At 34.9% G+C, this 11453-nt stretch overlaps 1 protein-coding gene across 1 annotated transcript; it reads left to right on the top strand.

Moving 5' to 3' along the window:
* The first annotated feature begins 4891 nt into the window (after nucleotides 1-4891).
* LOC128225960 (multiple epidermal growth factor-like domains protein 10) lies at nucleotides 4892-6587 on the top strand. Its single transcript, XM_052935852.1, has 3 exons — nucleotides 4892-5016; nucleotides 5196-5336; nucleotides 6445-6587. Exons 1-3 carry the CDS (start codon nucleotides 5004-5006, stop codon nucleotides 6585-6587), a joined length of 297 nt encoding a protein of 98 aa, XP_052791812.1. The 5' UTR covers nucleotides 4892-5003.
* Nucleotides 6588-11453: the final 4866 nt, after the last annotated feature.

The following is an 11453-nucleotide window of genomic DNA, read 5'->3' as shown; positions in this document are numbered from 1 at the left end:
TTTACTTCTACTAAACTCTTAAAATAAACCACAGAGTATATAAAGTAGCTGTTGTTGATTCTAAAATAGTATTTTTTGTCACTCTAGAGACAACAACAACAAAACTTTAGTGCCTTTTATCATTGCGATAAGTCGGATTGTTGCCATTGCATTGATGAGTTCATACATGTAGTCACGGGCATGTGTTGTTTTGCAAATATTTTGCTTCAACCATAAACTACTTTATATATTAAAATAAAACATGGCACAAACCCTGCCTCAGTAACAACGCACGTGTTTAGCAAATAATAATCCCTGCCATATTATTGAGTGAGACATTTGTTCAAAAACATAAACCTTTTTGGCCTAAGTGCGTTTTGATATTCAAATAAAACAAGTTCATACTACTTTTCATACACGCTTTTTGACCTTGTTTACATATTGATCGCCGTTTATTATTATTTATTAAGTTTTTCTTGTTTCACTTTTCTTCAGATGATGTTGCACTTAGGATAATGTCCAGACAGCTAGACAACCAACCGGATATCCATTTTTCAGGTGAGGGTAATGACGGCAACCCAAATACGTGCAGTTATACAAACTTCGAATCAGCTGCAAACGACAGACAGATTCCACCATACTGGATGATTTTCTTTCAAAAAGATGTCAATTTGTCTAAAATTGAGCTACAGACGTTACCATCAGCTATTTATCGGGGTAAATTTGTTAAATTGTTTTCGTAACTACATTGTATTAATAGATTATTACAGAAAAGTGGTAGCCATTTCATATATCAAAATTGCTATATATACATACGGTCGCTTCATGTTTTCATAGTACAAAAATAAAACGATAAAATAGATTTATAGATATTCTTTTATTTATCCATATTGAAGAGAATTAAAAAATGTAAACAAAATTAAATTCATTTACAAAATACGACCAGCAAAAGTGAGCAAAAGTTTATACAAGCGAAAGAACAAATAACCAAGACATACCATATACATGTACACATATATAATAACACTCCCTAAAATGTTATACATGTGCATTAACTTTCAGATTGCATTGGTAACATGATTTCTTATTTACATTTTTAAAAAGTAACTGGTACTTAAATCATAGGTTAATCATTGAAAAATTGATCGGATAACGTTGATAAAACATTTTCCATCAAGTACAATTATTGCACGTAAATACAAGATACATCACACGTTTATTTACATATAATAATGGTAAAAACTTAGCGAGTGGCTTGCCCATATAAGGTAGGTACATAAGTACCGTTTTGAATATATGTACTCGACAATCATCGCTTAGCGATAGTGATTGAAACCCTGATATCATTTCCAAAAGTTGTTTCTAAAAAATCATATTACAAAATATCACATACTGTCCTAAGTGAGCAATGAACTTAATTTTCGCACAAGACATTGCGTTAAAGTATCATTTGACGTACAAAACAACAAACTATGTTCTGAAATGCAGTACGTTTGAAGAGAACAAAGTGTCGTTTAGTAACATATGGCCCGCTAAATATTTTACAAAGAGCTAGCGGCACCGTCCTGCTCACGATATATTTGGCTAATTTTCCATAAAACACCTTGTAATATCTCCTTATTTATAGACAGAAAATCGCACATGTTTTTCACACAATAGCCTTGGTTGGTATTAAACGGATAAACTGGAACTAACAACTGATATAAATCAAGTAATGTAGTAAAATGTGATACGACACAACTGTTAAATTGGTGGATCGGCAGTTAAAATTCACTTGCATTTGAAATTTTAAACTCATAATAATCAGGGCCCCGTTTCAATACGATATCTTAGTTATAAACCTTATGCTGCTTAAAAGTGCTCAGGTACACCCATGAAGTAACAGGCAGAACCTATACGATAAATCTTCTTACGATATTTTATTTATTGAACCGCAGTTTACGCCAAAGACGAGGTAACGTCTGGAAATTTACGAGCTTAAACCTTACAGTCTTTATTAACAGGGGCAAAGAACAGCTTCTTTTTAATAAATATGTGCACACCTGAAGAGTATTTCATAATTCAAATTGGCAAAGGGGGGGGGGGGGGGGTAGAGTTGAAAATTCGTGTTTATATATTTAAAAAAATAACAAAACGCTTCCTTTACAACATAGTTTGGTGTACTCAGGAGTTAAACAAATTTTGCAAAGGAATTTTTTATCAAAGATTATGCCATTGTGATATTGTTTCTCGAATTTCGACAATATGACTGAGTTTGTGTTTCTAGCACGGTCAAATGTTTGGATCTGCTAATATGAGGTGGGAGAAAAACTTTTCTTTTGTACTATTTAAGTGGACTCCGAACTATAAGAGTCTAGGAGAATTAAAGTGGAGCCTTGCGCTACTGCTTCTAGCCTCAGGTTCGGACAACTTATGGGATATCTAATTGTCCTCTTAGTACCTGGATCATCGAGATACAGACGGAACAGGCCAATGGTTTGATTTCCCGCATACAATAAGGACTGTGGTTTTCACTGATAAAGTGTGAGATTGGTTTCTGGACATTTGTATACTGGGTCTGTTTCAGATATAGCATATGTCTTGTAGCTATTCCCATCGGTACGTTTTGTGGCCTTGAAATACATTGTTTTTGAAACATAAGTAGTATTTCCAATAATTTGGTTTTGAAAGTCATAATTGTTAATCAAGTGTATATATTACTTACTACATATTTATTGCTTTGGACAAGGCAGTCGAAGAAAAGATCAATATGTTGTTTTAGACAGCGAGGCCGAACTAGCTAGCGAAGAAACGTTATAGCTACCTAGAGTGACAGGAAAATATTTAATTGATGTAACAAATAAACGATAGATTTAGATATTATCAACTGTTCCTCTTTATCAATGCCAATGTCGTAAATAAGGTGTGCATGAATTAAATAGTAAAAAACAGGAAAATGAATAAAGGATTAATGTGTTGCAGGTTCGTGCTATTATCGATGAATTTATCATACAACAGAAGATGTATAAACAATATTAACACCCTCAAATTTACTTTTACTTAAGAATATGTCTGTGATTCAACCCTCGACTAGCTTAGGGGCTGTTGTGAGTCATATATGGTCATTGCCACATAACATAATTATAATAAAGAACAAATCCCAATATCTATATACCGTCAAAGTACAAAAGACTTTCTTAAGTGAGATTATAAACTTTTGTTGGTTACGTCTCTTACTTTTTATAGGATATTACGAAGGATTTAAGATTTACATTGAAAACTTTCCTAGCGATAAACTGTCTTACACGTCAAGCGATAGAAACTACGTTCCCCCTGCAGAGGACCGGTTGTTGTGTTACCAACATGATGGGTTTGATACGCCAAGTGCTGAAATGGCTGTTAATTGTGGGCGGTCACTTCCGGGAAATTCAGCTAGAATTGAAATGAGGAATAAAAGTACACAGCTGGTGCTGTGTGATATTAAAATTAATGTCGGTAAGTTGAATATTTCAGAATCGTTTTTTTTGCAAATACTGTTAGGTGTATAAGGCTATCATTTCGCGCATAATTGAACTCTTTTCGGCTTTGTTACCCTATAATAATCTTTAACCGAGAACGTCTGAAAATCCATTTGTTCTTTAACCTTTATTCATTGTTTTTAAATGAAACTATTGCGATAAAGTGTGTTCAGTTAACTTGCACTGCCTAGGTAAAACCATATTGGTGTCATTGGAAGTTCTTTTTCGGGAAGACTCATAAACTAACCATAACTAAATATTGTTTCTTATGCCATGTTTACAGGAAGAAATTTTGCGTTTGGTAAGCCAACATTCTATAGTTTTGACAATGAACAAACCTCTAAACCCGGTTTAGCGGTAGATGGTGCCACAGCAACACATTCACAGTGCATCTTTGTAACTACCAGTGACCCATGGTGGGAAGTTGACCTTGGTACCATATTGCAAGTAAACAGGATAGTGATCAGCGAATATAACAGAGGTAAATACGTATAGAATGTATAATGATTTTAACAGTTATACCAATTTATATAATTAAAATAACTGATAGTTTTAAAAACAAAATCAGAATGAAGACAATTGTAGTGTTTTCAAGAGAAAGATACATTGTTATTAAACGCAATTAGACGGCAGTTTCCAAATGTGCATTTGGTACCAAAATCAAGCTTCCTCTGTCAAAACAGAACCAAAAGTGCCTTTTGCACTATGTTTTTTGGTTTAACTTAAATGGAATTAAGTCTAGTCACGAATTCAAGAGATGCTGCAAAGAATATAGTTCATTTAGGTTATGTTGTGATGGGAGTAGATGGATGCTTTAACAGCAATGTAAAGGAATTCGTTTCACTTTATTATAATATTCAACTCGTTTCTTTTATCTATAAGAAAACAAGACGATAGTGCAATTAGCGTATGTATCTTCAAAGGCGATGATGTGCATCTACATATCAATGTCAGGATTTAATTTATATAATAGCAATAAAACAATGGTTTTATATTAAGCAAGTACTTATCTATGAGAAGTTATTAAATGAAATGTCAAACTGGTTTTTCAGAGTATTTATCAGGATACATTGTTGAAACTGCTCAAGTTCCAGGCGGTAACAGAACTACAGTATTCACTGATGACTCGGGTTTGCCATATAAAACAGAAATATATACATCTATCGAAGCAAGATTTATCAGAATAACTAGGCCTGATGGGAACCAAACACTTGCATTATGTGAAGTTCAAGTATTTGCAGGCATGAACATTTTTCTGAATTATTAGATGAAATAATTGATATACTTCCTGTGAGCAAGGTATAAATGATTAGGTTACTGCAAAGATTTCAACAAAGCGTTAACAAACGATATTTGAATCATATGACATTATTTAACCATGACTTATTTAATTTCAACTCAGAATGTCCTTACATGCGTTGGGGAGATTTATGCGAAAACAACTGTGGCCACTGTCTAGATGACTACTGTTACGATTGGAATGGGTATTGCAAAAATGGTTGTGAGAGCGGTTACAAAACGACAGATATGTGCTTCGATGGTATGTAAAGACCTATTTTACAAACTCGCTTTTGAAACAAAAAAGTCATACTCGTTTTCTTGTTTACGCACAAGTTTTCTGCGTATGTTGTTATATTGATTATTGTAAATGCACAGACAGTATCAGAAATATCACATGCATGAGTTGCATATGTCACCACGTCATATTTCAAATAACAGAGTGTGAAGATGGTCGATTTGGGAAGGGGTGTTTCGATACTTGTGGTCATTGTTTGGACGGGTTGGCGTGCAACAAGATGACTGGATACTGTGATCAAGGTTGTGCACCGGGCTGGACTGCGCTACCAACCTGCAAACAAGGTGAGTAGAATATGTGATCAAGGGCGTGCACCGGGATGGACAGCGCTTCCAACGTGCAAACAACGTGAGTAGAATATGTAATCAGGGGTGTGCACTGGGATGGTCTGCGCTACCAACGTGCAAACAAGGTGAGTAGAATATGTCACCAAGGGCGTGCACCGGGATGGACTGTGCTTCCAACGTGCAAACAAAGTGAGTAGAATATGTGATCAAAAGCTCATTACTGAGGATATATACAAATTTTAACATTGTCGCTTCTTCAGCTAGCGAAAAACGGATAACATACAGTGTGAAAGAAAGTAAAACATTATCCACTAAACGTTTTGTATTATACAAGTAATATCCATAACAGGATTTAATTATTACGGTTTGTTCTATGCCACTTTTGTTCATTTTGTTCCTTTATCAATGGTAAAGTGAGTAGAAAGGTTGGCGTCTGGTCCATGACGATATTTAAATATCGCCTCTATATTTCTTTACAACTGAACAATATGCTATCTCCCTATATCGACTGGGAAATGGACTGTTCTCGGTTATATCCGACTACTTGGCTGGGCTGGGCAGTTCCAGAATAAAAAGCTTTTTATAAATTATATACTTGGCTATGTCAACCAATGTTTGGTTACACGGCTGGAACCTGAACATGTCGAGGACAAAAGGCTGATCCGTCTTTAACTTGGAATTAGGATGATTATTGTTCTGGATACTGGACTGGTCCCGGTTCGTTCAGGTTACTACTATTGACGCGGGCTATTGGAAATGTCTCTGAAAGTTTTGGAATCTGGTGTGGTCACTGTTGTGTCTGGATATTAGACTGAGCCAATGAAGTTCTTGTCATTCGGCTGCTTGCAGAAGTTTTTGTCTGCTTCGCTGGTTCATGTTATTTTATTTGATACGGATCTTAAGACTGTTGGTCATGGGTATTGGGATTGTCCTTCAGTTTCTGCATACTAGGCTGGTCCCTGTAATATAGGGTATTTGGCTTGTCTCTGTAGTTTTTGTACGGTTATTGGCACTGCAGTTTCTTGGAATTGACCTGGTCTATATAGGTCTGAGTGCTCCGCCGACATCTGTTGTTTTATTTTAATATTTATTTTTTTCAATTCAGAATGTGAAGGTGACACGTACGGTCTCATGTGCCACAAAAGCTGCAGTCACAAATGTGAAGGTGGGTGTAACAAAGTTGATGGTGCATGCAATGGGTGTGTGGACGGCTGGAAGCGAAAATTTTGCGGTGAGGGAAAAATTTAAATATTTGTTAGTCACTATCTCAACATTTCAAATAGAAACTAAGCCGTTACGGTATGATCTTGAACTGACCAAAATGAGGTCTCATGTTTTATTGTGTTCAGAACAAATGATCATTGCAACAGTGCGAAAATATATAAAATGATTCAGAATTCATCAATGAGAGTTGAAACTATATTAAGCTGGCTAACGTGTATACAGCTTCAGCACAAAAATTGTGCAATCGTTCCCTATTTTATATACCCTTTGTGTTTAAACTTGAGCATTAAAATCGCTGCTTAACGTTTTATTAAAGTGGCGGAAATGTGTAACGACGTTGCATTTATTTCGGTTGAAAGACGAACTCGAATGAGTTGACAATCGACGACGAAAAAGTTACATGCAATTAAAGAAAGAATGAATGTCAGTTATTTTTCCTGATGGTAAACTCGTTAAAGTTTACACATAAAGATATGAATGCGAACATAATTACGATTAATTACCTTAAATCTTTCAGATGAAAAGGAGGAGCAGAGCTTTACCGCCTCCGAGGTTGCCGGGTTGGCTGGAGGGACGGTGGGAGGTTGTCTTCTCCTTCTCGGACTGGTGTTTGCTAGCGTTCTTGTATATAGAAGATACAAGTTGGCACTGACAAAAAGAGACACAACTTACGTTATACCGTGAGTATGATAGTATTAGTATATCGCTGGGTGAGTCGTATGGCTGATAGTGGTAATAATAAAGGAGACATTCTATAAAACGTCCGAACATTACATGTACATCTAGATACAGTCTACAATCTGTTTGTGAAATAATGTTTTTTAAAACAAAGTGCGAGAAATGAAAAATTAACGAATATGTATATGCATTATATGCAAATAGGGCAACACAACTGAAACAGAAACTATGCATTTGCATTGTAAATGTATCAACATTTTAAATTTCACATCAAGACACTTTCATTAGACGCAGTATGGTTTTGTGTTTATCATTGAAAATTAAATTGTAATATAAGCGTTTTGTCATGAAGAAAAAATGGTGTATTTAAAACCACTATCTACATATTTCTAAATCAAGTCCAAAAGCATGACATTATCTAACTTGATCTAGTCCACCCAATAGTATGACCAAAAAGTGTCTTGAAATCTACTGTTTATGTCAAAGAACATTTCCCTCTTTGGGATTGGCCACCACATTTGATAGATTGGCCATGTTTGCGCAATACAGCTGAGTCTTACACATATACGATACTACATTTTATTCTCTTTCCCCTGGCATGCGGAGGTCACAGAGTCGATGACCTTTTAATGTCCACGTAACCGAACTAAAACCTAACGACTTTACGTAGAATGTTTTGATAGCAATAAGACTTAAAATGACTATTATGTTTTGTTAAATTAAGATGGTAAGATTGCACTCTATGCATATTTTTCAGAGACATTAATACTGGGAGAGCATACGGAGGCCTCTACGAAATTCCGGGTAAAAACAGCGATGAACACATCTATCAGACTATCCAGGACTGACACATGTCAAGACGTGTGCTCTGTGTGAGGATGCGATGAAACTGTTTCTTTATTTCAATGGAACTATGACTTATGTGTGTGCTTTAGTGACATGTATACGTATGTATGTGCATTAGTGACACGTATACTTATGTATGTGCTTTAGTGACACGTATACTTATGTATGTGCATTAGTGACACGTATACTTATGTATGTGCTTTAGTGACACGTATACTTATGTATGTGCATTAGTGACACGTATACTTATGTATGTGCTTTAGTGACACGTATACTTATGTATGTGCATTAGTGACACGTATACTTATGTATGTGCTTTAGTGACACGTATACTTATGTATGTGCATTAGTGACACGTATACTTATGTATGTGCATTAGTGACACGTATACTTATGTATGTGAATTAGTGACACGTATACTTATGTATGTGCTTTAGTGACACGTATACTTATGTATGTGCTTTAGTGACACGTATACTTATGTATGTGCTTTAGTGACACGTATACTTATGTATGTGTTTAAGTGACACGTTTACTTATTTGCACGCTTCAGTGACACGTATACTTATTTGCACGCTTAAGTGACACGTAGAGTTATGTTTGTGCTTTAGTGACAAGTATACTTATTTGTGTTCTTCAGTGACACGTATACTTATTTGCACGCTTCAGTGACACGTATACTTATTTGCACGCTTAAGTGACACGTAGAGTTATGTTTGTGCTTTAGTGACAAGTATACTTATTTGTGTTCTTCAGTGACACGTATAGTTGTTTGTGCTTCAGTGACACTTAAACTTATTTGCACGCTTTAGTGACACGAGTTCATATTTGTGTGCTTCAGGTAAACGTATACTAATTTGTGTGCTTCAGTGAAATGTATACTTATGTGTGTTCGTATGTAACAGCAAAACTGTTTAATCAAAAGGGAACTCCTAGGCTGTCTACAGTTAACCCCTAATGTAATGGTTATGTTTTTGGTTTAACTATACAACTGTTATGTGGTATTTCAAACGAAAGTTCGGAAGCCCAAAATACCTATAAATGAATGACAAGAGCCATCTTTAATTACAGAGTTTGCACAAATCTACAAAGCAGAGCTACGTGGTTTTATGAATCTCAATTTGGCAATGGTACCAGCCTATCTTAAAAATCATAATACCAAATTCATCTGCTGTAATTTTCAATATGTCTGTAAGTTTTTATGCTTTCATCAGCGTTGTGTATTGCATATGTCACCAACAAGTATTAATATGTATTTATGTTAGTTTTAACTATGAATGATAGCTATCACCCATTTCTGCATTATTTGTTTAATTGATGAACTTTATTGTATTTTGTTAAATACTTGTCATTAAAAGCTCTACATATTTGATATCAATCTATATGTTGAACATATAACATCCGGTTATAAACAAATATCGACTGACTTTATTTTTGTTATTGAGAGCCCTGGACCCATATTCACAGAGCTACTTAGTGGAAAACATCACTCACTAATTAGATACGATTGCCAGGCTTTCATCAAAGAATAGTCTGAATTCCCTCTACAACAAATGAAGTATGCTGATATGAAGTAATTAATTACATAAAGATATACTGATTGTTTGTATGTGTCAGCGGAGATATAGACAGTTATAATTTCCATTATTTCATCTTCCCAAAGCTAAATTGGGAATCTTACTTGGTGTTTAATGAATACGGGCCTAGTGGGAGACGCTTTACGGTTTCCTTACATGTTAATAACTGTTACAAAAGTGATCCATTAAAACTAAAATTACAGCCAATGTAAAAACTATACATACATTTCGAAAGGGAACTCATCGATACCACAAAAACGCATTTAGTATAAAGACGGCAGTAACGGAATAATTCAAATTATTCAATGACATGAATTTTAAGTACAACACTGTCAACTCCTCTAGCACAGTCTAAGAAGGTATTCTATTTTTGAAAAAAATATTCTATATAGACATATTCAATGATGTCAAAGAATCAGAAACCCCCTAAAAGTATTGGACAACTTTGTGCATCCGTCACACGACAGTTAATAGTAGTTTTAGTGAATGGTAATTCAGTTCTTAAGGGGATCTATAAGACCTTATATTTAGATGTTTTTGATCGGTGTGTGGCAATCACAATTGCATATGTTCGAACGGATTGTTCATATTTAGACATAAATGTTTCTTCTATTATTTAAGCAAGTGCGTTAGTACGTACACATGTTCAATGTTAGTGTATAAAAGGTATGTTTAAAAATGCAATCAAAAGAAGAGTCTTTGGGGCTTTGGGGGAATTTAACAACCTTTATATGGAACTGCAACCTATCTCTTCAAAAATCGGAGCTGCAACCTATCATTTTCTTTTTGTGCTCATATCTTTTAAAATCATTAAAATATTCGTTGCCAAATGCATATGCCTGTTATGTTTAAACAAAACTTAAGTGTTTTTTTGCGATTTTCCCAAATTACAACCTCATTTTCTGCTAAATCCGAGCGAAAATGATAAATGGAACTGTAACCTACCAGTCTGATTTCGTACATTTTGGAATCATTGCAGAAGTGTTCTCGAGAACGGTTAAAGTTTCAAGGAAAACATGGATATGTTAATACACACTAGGTAGGTGGGCATATGATAGGCTATGTTAAAAAATAAAGAAACTTTTATAATTATATGTATTGCCTTGATTTTCGGCTCGAGTCGAGCGTTTTGGTGACGCCATCTTGCACTGAAACCTACCATTTGGTCACGTGGATTCCCCGCCGTGATCCCTAAACTTTCCCTTTTATATTTGAAAAACAACATAACTTTCGTGTGACATTTAGTTGTGTATTTTTAGTTTATTATATGTCCACTAAATATTGAAGCTTGGATTGATTTAGATTTCTTTTTTCAGAGATTTTAATTTTCTCTGGAATATTTTTCGCCACGCGACTAGTTGTGAGTTTAAACCAGTTTGTAAGTGCTCAACCCTACATTTGTATGATAGCTTATTTCTGCCATTTTTCCGCGTTTTCTTGTTTTCGCATAAATATTCAGCATTTTCGAGTTTAAATAGCTTCCATTTTTATTGTAGTAAGCTTTCATTACGTACCATTTTCTATTGAATTTGTTGATGATTCTTGTATAAATATCGATTTCTGTGCAATTGTTGATTACAGAGCTGTTCTGGAAAACACGCTTTCGTAGTGTATAAATCACCAATTTAAGAGGAAGAGTTAGAGAGTTATCTCGTAGAATAGCGACATGCTATCACTGTCAAAGTGCTATCAACACCCCTTTTAGCCTAACTCCTATGGTATTCATATTACGAGCTTTTCCGTTGGAGCAAATTTTTGCGAAAATCCATGGAAACCAGTTATATAAAAC

The sequence above is a fragment of the Mya arenaria genome, chromosome 3, assembly GCF_026914265.1.
Source record: "Mya arenaria isolate MELC-2E11 chromosome 3, ASM2691426v1".
Classification (NCBI taxonomy): Eukaryota; Metazoa; Mollusca; class Bivalvia; order Myida; family Myidae; genus Mya; species Mya arenaria.
The sequence above is the reverse complement of the archived record's forward strand: the minus strand, read 5'-3'. Positions and strand labels throughout refer to the sequence as shown.

Excerpts from the sequence above, each read along its gene's own strand:
- LOC128225960 (XM_052935852.1), top strand. Across the intron at positions 5,337-6,444 it reads GCTACCAACCTGCAAACAAG|AATGTGAAGGTGACACGTAC; the intron begins GTGAGTAGAATA and ends TTTTCAATTCAG.